The sequence below is a fragment of the Bison bison genome, unplaced genomic scaffold, assembly GCF_000754665.1.
Source record: "Bison bison bison isolate TAMUID 2011002044 unplaced genomic scaffold, Bison_UMD1.0 scf7180017864170, whole genome shotgun sequence".
Taxonomy (NCBI): Eukaryota; Metazoa; Chordata; class Mammalia; order Artiodactyla; family Bovidae; genus Bison; species Bison bison.
In genome coordinates this window covers 613,085-626,893 of record NW_011494742.1, presented here as the reverse complement: position 1 = coordinate 626,893, position 13,809 = coordinate 613,085, and the positions used below count along the sequence as shown (strand labels likewise).

The following is a 13,809-nucleotide window of genomic DNA, read 5'->3' as shown; positions in this document are numbered from 1 at the left end:
CATGCGGCTTTACTTCTCCTGGAGGTGATAACCATGGAGAGCGGAGAAAGCCTCAAGGGAACAAGGGCTTGCAGGGCTAAAGCCTTGGGACCAGCCTTGTCCAAGAGCTCCGCGTCCTGAAGTCCTAGTAAAAACTACAACTCCCAGAAATCCCGGATCCCGAAGGGGGTGGGCCCAACGGTGTGTGGGCGGGGCCGTCAGAGCAAGCGGGGCGCTTCTTCCGTGAGGAGCTGCTGGAGAAGTGGCGGGACTGGCGGCGATGGAAGCTCTAGAGGAAAAAGAGGCGCAGGTGATGGGGCGGGAGCTGGGCTTTGCGGCCTCCGGGAAACCGCGTCTTTGACACACCCGCCCCGCCGGCGGATCTCCTGGGCTAGCCACTTTTACTATGTTCCTCTGCTGATCCATTTTTAGTCCGGCTTTCACCATCTGTGAGCTACCCCCTCTCCCCTCCAACCCCACCCCAACGCTGAAAAGGGAGTTTCCCTTCTTTTCCCGGCCTTCCCTGCTGGGACTCAGGCTTGGAGAAGGGTTGAGGAGGCCTCTCGTGTGAAACCTCTCCCTGGACACTGGAGGGGGACTTCTGATCCCAAACTCAGCTTCCAGCCAGGCCTCGCCGTTCACTGCTGCTTTTTACTAGACTTCTCACTCTTAACCAAGTGGTAAAGAACCTGCCTGCCAATGCAGGAGGTGTAAGAAACACGGTTTCGATCCCTGGGTCGGGAAGATCTCCTGGAGGAGGGCATGGCAACCCACTCCAGTTTTTTTGCCTGGAGAATCCCATGGACAGAGGCGCCTGGAGGGCTACAGTCCATGGGGTCGCAAAGAGGCGGACAGGACTGAAGCGACTTAGCACACACAACCTGTTTTCCGCATCTCGCATCCCAACTCAAGGAGCTTTCCGGCTTTGAGGGACTTGAGATGTGTTGGAGACAACTCTTTTTTTCAGACTTTGTGCCCATAATAATGGTTAGCACTTGCATATTGAGCTTCCTATGAAAATACTTGCCTAATACTGCTTTCGTAGCTTTGGGGAAGAACAGATTGTTTTCTGGTAATTTTGTTGATTGTGCTGTACCTGCTCACTTTTTAAGCTCCTGACATCTGATATCTCTCTCCCTAAAGACAAATTAGGATGTGAAGTAAGTAGGATGCCAGAATATTCATAGAAAGCATTTTGTTTGCTATTCATCATTACTTGGTCTTATTTGCTTCATGCCATTGAAATAAACAAGGATTATTAAATTCGTGTCCTTTGTAATGGTTAGGTCGCTGCATGGCTGAAAAAAATATTTGGAGATCATCCCATTCCACAATATGAGGTGAATGCTCGGACAACAGAGATTTTATATAACCTTTCAGGACGCAACAGGATCCGAGACAGGGATGTCTACCTAGTAACAGAGGACTTGAAACAGAAAGCAAAGGAATATGAATCAGAAGGTGAGATCAATTACAGAATTTTGAATGAGATACTAACTAGAGGTAACCAGATTTTAAAAGAGTAAAGTATGCGTGCCTGCTAAGTCCCTTCAGTCATGTCCAACTCTCTGTGACCCTATGGACTGTAGCCCGCCAGGCTCCTCTGTCCGTGGGATTCTCCAGGTAAGAATACTGGAGGGAGTTGCATGCCCTCCTCCAGGAGATCTTCCTAACCCAGGGATCAAACCCACATCTCATTATGTCTCCTGCATTAGCAGGAGTTCTTTATTACTAGTGCCACCTGGAAAGCCCTGACAATAGAGTATACAAGATTGATTTAGTGTAGACAGTTTTTTAGCATTGCTTCTTTATTTTACCCAGATTTGTCTTAAACTGTGTTGTTATAGCAACCTAATATATTACAAGGCTTGCCTGGTAGCTCAGCAGTAAAGAATCTGCCTGCCAATGCAGGAGACACAGGTTAGATCCCTGGGTCGGAAAGATCCCCTGGAGGAGGAAATGGCAACCCACTCCAGTATTCTTGCCTGGGAAATTCCAGGGACAGAGGAGCCTGGCAGGCTACAGTCCATGGAATTGAAAAGAGTTGGACACAACTAAGTGACTAAAGAACAATAACAATACGTTGTGTCATTATAGTATATTTTACTGGTACTCTGATGGTAAAATACTAACCCCTAAAATATAAGTCTAAACTTATTAGCCTGACATATAAAATCAGTTGAGTTCAGTTCAGTCGCTCAGTCGTGTCCGACTCTTTGCGACCCCATGAATTGCAGCACGCCAGGCCTCCCTGTCCATCACCAACTCCCAGAGTTCACTCAGACTCACGTCCATCAAGTCAGTGATGCCGTCCAGCCATCTCATCCTCTGTCGTCCCCTTCTCCTCCTGCCCCCAATCCCTCCCAGCATCAGTCATGCCTGACTCTTAGCGACCCCATGGACTGGAGCCTACCAGGCTCCTCTGTCCATGGGATTTTCCAGGCAAGAGTACTGGAGTGGGTGCCATTGCCTTCTCTGGTCTATACTAATATGTAACAAAAATTCTAAGGATTTTAAAAGTTAAGATTATTTATGTCTGTCATAAAGCACCTTTTAGGGTGATACATTAAACTGTAAATATTTCTACTAATATATACAAAATTTTGACACAATTTTCCATACTAAAGTATCCAATAAACATCTGCTTCTGCTTCACTGATTATGCTAAAGCTTTTGATTGTGTGGATCACAACAAACTATGGAAAACCCTTAAAGAGATGGGAGTACCAGACCACCTTACCTGCCTCCTGCGAAACCTGTATGCAGGTCAAGAAGCAACAGTTAGAACCAGACATGGAACAACAGACTGGTTCAAAATTGGGAAAGGAGTACGTCAAGGCTGTATGTTGTCACCCTGCTTATTTAACTTGTATGCAGAGTACACCATGTGAAATACTGGGCTGGATGAAGCACAAGCTGCAATCAAGATTGCACGGAGAAATATCAATAACCTCAGATATGCAGAAAACACCACTCTCATGGCAGAAAATGAAGAGGAGCTAAAGAACCTCTTGATGAAGGTGAAAGAGTGAAAAAGCTGGCTTAAAACTCAACATTCAAAAAGCTAAGATCATAGCATCCATCACTTCATGGCAAATAGATGGGGAGAAAGTGGAAACAGGGAGAGACTTTATTTTCTGGGACTCCAAAATCACTGCAGACTGTGACTGCAGTCATGAAATTAAAAGACACTTGCTCCTTGGAAGAAAAGCTATGACACACCTAGACACCATATTAAAAAGCAGAGACATCACTTTTCTGACAAAGGTCTGTATAGTCAAAGTTATGGTTTTTCTTTTAATCATGTGTGGATGTGAGAGTTGAACCATAAGGAAAGCTGAGGGCCAAAGAATTGATGCTTCGAACTGTGGTGCTGGAGGAGACTCTTGAGAGTCCCTTAGATAGCAAAGAGATCATACCAGTCAATCCTAAAGGAAATTAACCCTGAATATTCATTGGAAGGACTGATGCTGAAACTGAAGTTCCAATACTTTGGTCCCCTGATGCGAAGAGCTGACTTATTGGAAAAGACCCTGATGCTGGGAAAGATTGAGGGCAGGAGAAGAGGGTGACAGAGGCAGAGATGGTTGGATGGCATCATCAATTCATGGACGTGAGTTTGAGCAAGCTCCGGGAGTTGGTGATGGACAGGGAAACCTGGTATGCAGCAGTCCATGGAGTTACAAAGAGTCAGACATGACTGAGCGACTGAGCAACAACAACTATAAGTTGGTGTCTGCTGAGTAGGGCCGGGATGGCTGAATATCTGCATGTAGAAGAATGAAGTTGGACCCTGCCTCATAATATATGTAAGAATTAACTTAAGGGACTTCTGTGTGGTCCAGTGGTTAAGAATCTGCCTTGCAATGCAGGGGACACAGGTTCAATCCCTGGTCAAGGAACTAAGATCCCACATGCCACGGGGCAGCTAAGTCTGAGCACCACAACTAGAGAGCCTGTGGGCTACAACTGTTGAAGTCCACATTCTCTGGAGCAGTGAAGATCCCGAGTGCTGCCACTGAGACCGGATGCAGCCAAATAAATGAATAAATACATATGTGTATATATATATATATATGAGTTTTTAAAAAAACAAGTTAACTCAAAATGAATAAAAAACCTAAAAGTAAGAGCTAAATCTAAAACTCAGAAGACAGCACAGGTGTACATCTTCATGCTTTGGATTTGGCTATGGTTTCTTAGCTGTGATACCAAAAACAGAAGCAGCAAAAGAAAAAGTAGGCAAACTGGAAATCATCAAAATTAAAGACTTTTGATCTCAAATTTTTTTTCTTCTCATCAAGTAAATGAGAAGACAACACACAGAATGGGAGAAAATATTTGCGAATCATGTATATGATGAGGGAATGCCAGTAAGCACAGCATCAGTAAGCATCAGGAAAATGCAAATCAAAACCACATTCCACTGCACACCTACAAGGATGGGTACCCAACTCTGAATATAGTAAAAGCCATTGAATTATATGTTTTAGGTGGGTGGCTGCAATAAAGCTGTTGAAAAATTAAAGCAAAGCAAAGATCTTAGTCACCATAGAACTCTTATTTCTTTTCAGCCAAGCATCTTCAAGACCTTCTCATGGAGAGTGTGAATTTTTCCCCTGCCAGTCTCTCCAGCACTGGTTCCAGGTATCTGAATGCTTTGGTTGACAGTGCAGTGGTCCTTGAAACAAAGGATACCTCTCTAGCTAGGTAATTCTTGTGATTGTTTTAATTTGTGCAGTCATATATGCTATCAGGTGTTGACCTAAGGAGCTTTTGTATCTCAGGGTAATGCTATATAGAAATTATAGGAAATAATTTTATATTTATATAGGAAATATATGCAGAAACACTAAATTTAGTCAACTCCTTATCATTGCTAGTGAGTATATTTGATTATTTCAGATAAACTTGGTTAAATTTATAATGTATTCTTCTTTCAGGATTAGGTTTGTGAAGGTTGGTTCTCATGTATAGTTGAAAAGGGATTAGGTATCACATTATTCCCCTCAGTCAGTCAGTTCAGTCGCTCAGTCGTGTCCAACTCTGCGACCCCATGAACTGCAGCATGCCAGGCTTCCCTTTCCATTACCAACTCCCAGAGCTTGCTCAAACTCATGTCCATCGAATTGGTGATGCCATCCAACCACCTCATCCTCTGTCATCCCCTTCTCCTCCCACATTCAATCTTTTGATTGAGGGTCTTTTCCAATGAGTCAGTTCTTTACATCAGGTGGCCAAAGTATTGTAGCTTCATCTTCAGCATCAGTCCTTCCAATGAATATTCAGGACTGATTATTCCCTTAAACAGTAAGAAAAGCAGTAGGCTAAATCGCCTACTATTGAGCATAATGATTTTTAGTCATGTTCCTACCCTATTGGATGGAGTAGGTTTCCTTCTGACAGGCATCTTACCTGTGTAAAGACATTATTCTTCTAACAACCTTAAGAAGAAACTGAGGCTCAGAGTGGGGGGTTAGATAATTTCTCTGAGCTAGTAAATGACAGAGTTGGGTTTCAAACCCCATCTGACTTCAGAGTCCTAGAACTATCCCTGTTGGATGAATCTTAGCTAGGGACTACCATTACAGATTATAATCAGAGAACTGTATAGCTGTTCTGTTTAACTGCTAATGCAAAACTTTGGAATATATATGTACATACATATGTGTATATATATATATATATATTTAAGCAGAAGAGTTCTAGCTAGAAGTTCATATAGGCTATATGGCAGTAGAAATCTTGATTCAATCAATTGACTTGAATTAAGCCAATTCAGCAGACACCAAATACTAAATATATGTATGCTGCTGCTGCTAAGTCACTTCAGTCGTGTCCGACTCCGTGCAACCCCATAGGCGGCAGCCCACCAGGCTCCCCCGTCCCTGGGATTCTCCAGGCAATATATGTATAGTTCGCTCTATATCTCTGTTCCCCTCTCTTCTTCCCTCCCTCCCTCCCTATGTATATATACATTTATGTATAGTTATCTATGTAGGCACTGGGGAAGCAGAAATGAAGTGAATAGAATAATGAATGCCGGCAAGGACCGTCTCCGCTCATGGTAAATTGAAGGAGATGGACTTGTAAAATTATAAAATAGTATGACAGCTGCAACATTATAGGAATGTACAAGTTGTAGGTAGAAAGCACGAGAAAGGGGTAGTGAATTCCAGAATGGGAATAAATACAGTTTTTAAGGAAATTTGCCAGCTGAGGAAGGGTATTCCAATGAGAACAGCGTGTAAAATAGTATAGAGGTGTAAAAGAGCGTGATTAAGGAAGAATTCACATGGAAGTAAAATCATTTTTAGAAGTGAGGAATAATTGTAATAATTGTAATTATTGTCCTTAATGTCCGTTTACATGACCAGATTCTTCTTTTAGTTTTATCCCTGCAGTGAATGATTTGACCTCTGATCTTTTTCGCACCAAATCCAAAAATGAAGAAATCAAGCTTGAATTGGCCAAACTTGAGAAAAATCTAACAGCAACTTTAGTATTAGAAAAATGTCTGCAAGAGTAAGTAATTAGTTTGAAGTTGTGACAATTTTTACTATAAAGGCAATAACAGGACATTGTAAGATTTAGTTTTGGCCAATAGATATAATTTAAAACAACACATTAGGAAATGGTAAGATAAAATGTGTTTTTAAGTAGAAAATGACTTGGATGAAGATAGGAGTGGTTGGGTACATACTTTTATCTTTTGTATAGTAGATTCTTTTCCCCCTTTTTTAAAAATTTTTTTTATTACTTATAAAGTTTTACAGAAAGAATGCATATGAGTATCATTCTATTGGTGATGACAATTGAACAATACTCATAACTGTTCTTGAGTAACTAATAATTATCAAAGATTATAATTATACAATATTGAGAAATGCAGAACAAAATACAATTATGGGAGCACAGTTGCTCTACAGTATTGTGTTGGCCTCTGCCACACATCACCACGAATCAGCCACAGGTGTACATATGTCCCCTCCCTCCTGAACCCCCGGTCCCATCTCCCATCCCATCCCATCCCTCTAGGTTGTCACAGAACACTGGGTTGAGCTCCCTGTGTCACATAACCAATTCTCACTTGCTGTCTGTTTTTCACATGGTAATGTGTATGTGTCTATACTGTTCTCTCAATTTGTCCCACTCTCTCCTTCCACCACTGTGTCATAAACTATGATACAACTTAAAGTCATGTTCTATTTTATTGCCCTTTGTTACTAGAACTCTGGTCTTCCTTGATATTCTGGCTCTTTAGGTCCCTATGGCCCCAGAGGTTAGATGCTGTGAAACAGGAGTATGTATATGCACAAGTAATATGATATTGTATAAGTTTAACCAATAAATATTGACTCTGTATGTGCAAAGCACCTTGTCATGTTACATTTAGAAGAGAGGCCTTTGTGACCCCCATAATTCAAATTGTCTTTAGGATCCATTAAGTCATTTTTTTGAGCAGCAGACCTACTTTCTCTGAGCATAATCAGCATAGATTAATCTTAAAGTTATTCAGTATTCCTTGAGAAAAATCCCAGATGGCAACATGGAGAGAAAGATGACCTGGAAGAATGCGTGGTAGTAGCCAGTCTGAGATATAAAATTTAATCTAGAAAATCCAGCAAGTATGTTATCTACTCTTTGAATCAAAGTAGTAGTTTGCTTTTCATAATAATTTCACCAAGAAGAAAATGTTCTCAACTTCACTTTTTCAAGGGACCTCAAGAAGGCAGAGTTGCATTTGTGTACGGAAAGGGCCAGAGTTGACAGTCGTCTTCAGAACATGGACTTCCTGAAAGCCAAGTCGGAGGAGTTCAGATCTGGGATTAGAACTGCGGAGGTTCGTATGGAAGACTCAATACATTTAGCTCTCTTCAGACTTCTTTTCAACTTTCATCCTCACAACTAGGCAGTATTATTATTCTCTTCTCACACAAGGATACTGTGAAGGTAGTTCAGTTCAGTTCAGTTGCTTAGTCATGTCCAACTCTTTGCGACCCCATGAACCACAGCACGCCAGGCCTCCCTGTCCATCACCGTCACACAGCCATCTAGCAGCAGATCCCGCTTCACATGCAGGTCCCAAAGCTCAAGCTCTTACGCCCTGCACCCATATTGTCACCATCTTGTCGGACTGTCTGAAATGACTCACATGCAACATAAAAGTGCTTAGAAGCAGGTATTGTTCTTCATCTGTGATTTTTTTTGTAGCTTTTACAGAAGTTCTTTTTTTTTAAAAAAAGTTCTTTTTTAAGTTATAGCTCTTTACTGTGTTATATATTGAAAATATTTAATGATGGTCACTTGCAAATAATTTTTTAAACTGAGCTCCCTTTTTTGTCATTGTAGGAGCAGCTTTCAGCCCGAGGAATGGATGCTTCTCTGTCTCATCAGTCACTGGTAGCACTTTCAGAGGTTCGCTTACTTTACCCAACTTAGCTTCCTTTAAAACGTCAGTGCGCGATGTGCGTGTTTCTTTTTATAGAGTTTTTTTCACTATTGACCCAATTTCTTTTCCTTTACCTCTGTATTTTATGTTTACCAGTATTTATATCTTTACTACTTGTTTATCTATATATATTTTTACATTTGTCTGTTTTTTTCTTTATTTGTTGGAGTCAATGATTATTGATTTATCTATTGAATAAATGTATTGAAGTATTATGTGCTAAACCACGTAAGTATTCATCTTTCTTCGCTTTCAGTAAAATACCAGCTCCCAACTCCTATAGAATGCAGTTCTGGGGTTTAGGTTCTATAAGAGTTTTATCTATTTTCATGGGAAGAGGGAGAAATGGGGAGATTTGTTTTATGGTTTTATTCTTAAGATTTTTTGGTACTTTGAGTTTTGGAATCTAAAATTGACGATTCATAAATATGTGTTTGAGACTCTTGTTTCCTGATGTTCTGATGCCTCTTAATCACATTATTTTGTATTCCCAGACAGCATATTAGTCTTAATAAACGGGAGTATTACTTTCCTGTTTTAACATCTTCTAAGGATTGTGTCCATTTGTTATCCATTTACCTTTGAAGCTCTTTTATTTGTTACATTGTTTAAAATGTCCTAATGTTAATGCTTTGTCACATTTTATTTATTTATTTATGTGCAGTGTTTAATTGCATTGTGAATATCTTTATTATGCTGTGTGTTTTTTTTCACCCTCAGAAATTGGCAGAACTAAAACGACAGACTATGCCTTTGAAGAAAAAATTGGAGTCCTATTTAGATTTAATGCCGGTAATTATTTTTATGAATTAAAAAAAAAGTTTATCTCCTCCAGCTTTCTCCAAGGGCACTAAATGATCATGAAAATACTGGGTCCATGTCTAAGGACCTAGGTCCTCCTCTTTCTTCTCTTTCAGTAAAATATAAGCTCCAAATTCTTATAGAATGCAATTCTGGGGTTTTAGGTTGTATAAGGGTCTGTGTTGAAAGTCTTTATTGAATTTCAGTATTGTATGTAGTTGGGATATACTTTCTATAAGTTTTTTTGCCTTTTAAAAAGGGTCGTTGTATTTTTTTTCCCCTTGTTTCCTAGCCGAGACAATATAACCTTTCCTTATTCTATTTTTCTTTAAAAGAATCCATCTCTTGCTCAGGTAAAAATTGAAGAAGCAAAGCGAGAATTAGTAAGTAGTTCCATTTTGTTCCTTCAGACTTTAAAAGATAAGTGCTGATAAAGCTAAAACTCCCTTCCTCCTCTTTCTTTCCTTTCTACTCGGAGGTAAAGGTAAAGTGCAGTCCCACACTTGAGGTATATCATTGCCAGGCATCTTTTAATACTTTAGGGGGGCACATATGTGATTCTTTTCATAAAAATACGTAGTGGTCTTTTACATTTTTGTGTAGATTTTCCTGGATGGAAAAGGAGAGTTGAGAGGCATAGAATATTCTAGACAAAGTGAAAGTGAAGTCACTCAGTTGTGTCCAACTCTTTGCAATCCCATGGACTGCAGCCTACCAGGCTCCTCCGTCTATGGGATTTTCCAGGCAAGAGTACTGGAGTGGGTTGCCATCTCCTCCTCCAGGGGATCTTCCCGACTCAGGGATTGAACCCGGGTCTCCTGCATTGTAGGCAGACGCTTTACCGTCTGAGCCACCAGGGAGGTCAGGAAATAACAAAAACATAAGAGCTGAAAAATGGAGGACTTTTCCAAGCTTTTGCAAGTAAAGCAATCTGCCTGCTTAGGGGTATGCAGTGGAAGATAGGACTGAAGTAGGTCAATTGGTTTAGGAGGTGAAGGGCCTTGAATATAAAGAAGGTTGAACTTGGAGCCTGTAGGGCAGGGGTCCCCAGGACTGGTCCATGGCCCGTTAGGAACCAGGCCTCAAAGCAGGAGGTGAGCAGCAAGAGAGTGAGCAGGAGAAGCTTCATGCGTATTTACAGCCGCTCACATTACCTCCTGAGCTCTGCCCCGTCACATCAGCATCCGATTCTCATAGGAGTGTGAACACCAACCCTGAAGTCAAGGCAGAATATGCTGAGATTGCCACAAAATAAAAATAAAGTACACAATAAATGTCGTGCAGTTGGATCATCCCAAAACCATCCCCCCACCTCCAGTCCATGGAAAAAACGTCTTCCCTGAATGTCTTCCACTGGTCCCTAGTGCCAAAAAGATTGGGGACTGCTGCTGCAGGGGACACTGAAAGCTGCTCTGGGTTGCCTTGCTTTTTAAGCTAAAGTGAAGTGTGATCAAGGTTATGCTTTTTGATCAGGGCAGTCATTTAGGAAGATTTTTCTGGAATCAGTGTATAAGGTAGATTGGAGGATAGAGAAAGAAAATTACAGAAACAAGTTGGCCTGTTTAGGCCAGATGAGAAGTAATGAGAACAGTGACAGTGAGACTGGAAAAGAGCGATGTGAGAGACATTGCAAAAGTATGTTGCTTAAGGAGTACAGGTCAGGAAAATCTATTCATGTAGCGTGTCATTCACCTCTCTAAAGGGTTTTATTTTTTCCCCTCCTTAGATGTTTATTAGGAGTCTGAAAACTTGGAGTGTGGGAAGTGGGAAAGATATAAAAGCAAGGAAAATCTCATTTATAATGATATTGTTTAAAATTTCTGCTTTAGTGGTTTTCCTTTTTGTTTCCCTTATTTTAAATAGCTTTAGAATTTAGAGCCCTTTTTTTTATGTCCTTAGTTATAATATTTATGGTGTTTATTTCTTCCTTTAGGATACTATTGAAGCTGAACTTACAAAGAGAGTAAACATGATGGAACTGTGACCAGAGCCAAATAAATTTCACCTTTCTTAACAAAGTAGATCAAATAGGACTTTAAAGAATTTTTTCCTTGTGACATTCCGTATAACTTAATTTCTGTGTTCTTAGATGAAATAATGTCATTGTTGATGAAATAGTGGTGTCTGGTTGTGTATTGAATTTTTATGTGCAAATGCATAGTTTTCATATGAAGAAACATTGGTTTTCTATGTTGTTAATGGCTTGATGTCCTTCAGTAGCTCTCTTAGGTGAACTCATGACAGTCATCATGTAGTCACTCACGAGGTCAGCTAAATGAAAGGGAAAGATTCTGCAGCTTCAGTTATGTTCCTCCCACGCACCCTTCTCTTGGGATTTGCTATTGTTTTTTCTGATCTGCTTACCTGCCTAATTCCAAATGTTAATGTATGTAGGAATTTGGTTTATGAAAAAGATGACCTTTTAAATCAGTAATAGAGAGATGGATAATTTAACACATGCTGCTAAATCTATACTTTACCCCTTATATCAGGATAATTTCAAGGGATCAAAGATTTAAATATTTTTTTAAAAGATAGTAAAAGAAATCATAGAGGAATTTTAATATTTTGATTTTTAAATAATCAGAGTCAGAAACTTACGACTGAAATCCAGGAGCCATAAATAAAATGATTGAAATATTTGAAAATTTTGAAACACTAAAACTTCCTGTATGGGAATATCTCTTATAAATAAAATCGAACCATGATAAATGTAGTCTAAAGAAGAAAAGAGAGATTTTTCACTTTGCACCTTTTTGTACTTTTAAAAATTTTGCACCATGGGATCAAGAATCAATTAGTTTTTTAAAGATTACCTAATTGACCTTAAAAATTTCCCTCTCCTTTCCCACAAATATGTGGCTAAATATAATGCAAAAGACATTTGTATTTCCTTTTTTGGAGACTGTCCATATCCTTTAGCCATTTAGGTATGATTGTTTCATCTGTTTCTTAACAGTTTATAGGTGCTTCTGGTGTGTTAGCTAAATTAATCTTTTACAATTTGAATTGTGAATATTTTCCAAGGTTGTCATTTGTTTCTTAACTGCAGTGCTTTTGGTAAGGTGACTTGATGGATCAACTGTGGAAATAACCACCAAAATCCCTCCCACCTTTGTGCTCTCCCCCTTTGTACTCTAACCTTGCTACTTCTCGCATCAAGAGGTGGAGTCTGTATCTTCACCTGTTGTATCTGGTTTGGCCCTATGATTTGTTTTGACCAATGAGACAAATAGCAAATAGGACAAAACCAAGGACTAAAAACTCATTATGCGTTGGAGCTTGCCATCTCTTACTGAGACTACCATGTGAAGAAACCTGGACTATTGGAGGATGAGCAAAGAAAGGTAATTCCAGCTGAGCCCTGCTCCCACCCCAAGACCAAACAGGTTGCCGACTGCCAGATATGTGAATGAGGTCTTATACTGTCCAGCCCTACTAGCAGACTGCATAGATCAACCACGCTGTCCCAGGCTGGAAGCTCACGGAGTCAACCTGTAGAATCATAAGAAATAATAAATGATTATTGTTTGGAGCTTATTTTAAATTTGGGGCTGATTGTTGGCTGTAGCAGCTAGTTGATAAAACTAACCTTTGAAATTTATTTTTTGGCTTCCTTGATGGCTCAGCAAGTAAAGAATCTGCTTGCAGTGCAGGAGACACAGGAGACATGGGTTCAATCTCTGGGTTGGGAAAATCCCCTGGAGGAGGCAATGGCAACTCACTCCAGTATTCTTGCCTGGAAAATCCCATGGACAGAGGAGAGTAGTGGGCTACAGTCCAAGGGTCGCAAAGGGTCAGATATGACTGAGCGACTAACACTTAACACGTGAAATTTATGTTCAAAGAAAAAAGCAAAACATGTACAATATGAGAATCAAAAAGAAACCTAAAACCTACATAATTTTATAGAATAGTAAAGTAAGTATGAAAATTGTTTTAGATAAAAGACAAAGATTTAAAGAATAGGTTTTTAAAACACCTCCAGTTATTTAAGGTACTTGAAAAAATGTCTTAAAAATGAGGATAGGTAGATTCACAATCAGATCAGATCAGATCAGATTAGTCGCTCAGTCGTGTCCGACTCTTTGCAACCCCATGAATTGCAGCACGCCATAGTAGATAGATTACATCTTCTCTTAGAAATTGATAGAACAGGCAGAAAAACAATCAGCAAGGATACAGGATATTTAAACAGCACAATTAACAAACTTGATAATGGATATATAAAGAATCCTGTTACAGACTGCCACAGGTACATGTTCTTTTCAAGTGCATCCAGAGAATTTACAAAAATTATCCAACTAGTGGTCAGTTAAAGAAATCTCAACCATTACAAAAGGGCTGAAACCATATGCAGCATGCTCTCTCAGTACAATGCAATTAGATAAAAATAAATAACTGAAAACTTGTATGTTTAGAATTTAAGAAATACATTCTAAAACTGTGAATCAAAAATTGCAAATTAGAAAATATTTAGAACTGGCAATGATGAAAATTTTATATATCGAAACTTATAGATTTCTGCTTTTGGCCATGTTGAAATAAGAGTGATCACACTGACTAGATGGCTTTAA

The 13,809-nt window shown here is 39.7% G+C and overlaps 1 protein-coding gene across 2 annotated transcripts; it reads left to right on the top strand.

Moving 5' to 3' along the window:
• The first annotated feature begins 212 nt into the window (after nucleotides 1–212).
• Nucleotides 213–12,836, top strand: HAUS1 (HAUS augmin-like complex, subunit 1). Of its 2 annotated transcripts, none has more exons than XM_010842021.1 (9): nucleotides 213–289; nucleotides 1,266–1,440; nucleotides 4,554–4,626; nucleotides 6,370–6,504; nucleotides 7,699–7,822; nucleotides 8,332–8,397; nucleotides 9,152–9,223; nucleotides 9,568–9,615; nucleotides 11,166–12,836. In XM_010842021.1, exons 1-9 carry the CDS (start codon nucleotides 260–262, stop codon nucleotides 11,214–11,216), a joined length of 774 nt encoding a protein of 257 aa, XP_010840323.1. In that variant the 5' UTR covers nucleotides 213–259; the 3' UTR covers nucleotides 11,217–12,836. The 2 variants fall into 2 exon arrangements, with proteins under 2 accessions (XP_010840323.1, XP_010840322.1); XM_010842020.1 differs by having other exon boundaries at nucleotides 4,554–4,689; nucleotides 11,166–11,347.
• The last annotated feature ends 973 nt before the right edge of the window (nucleotides 12,837–13,809 follow it).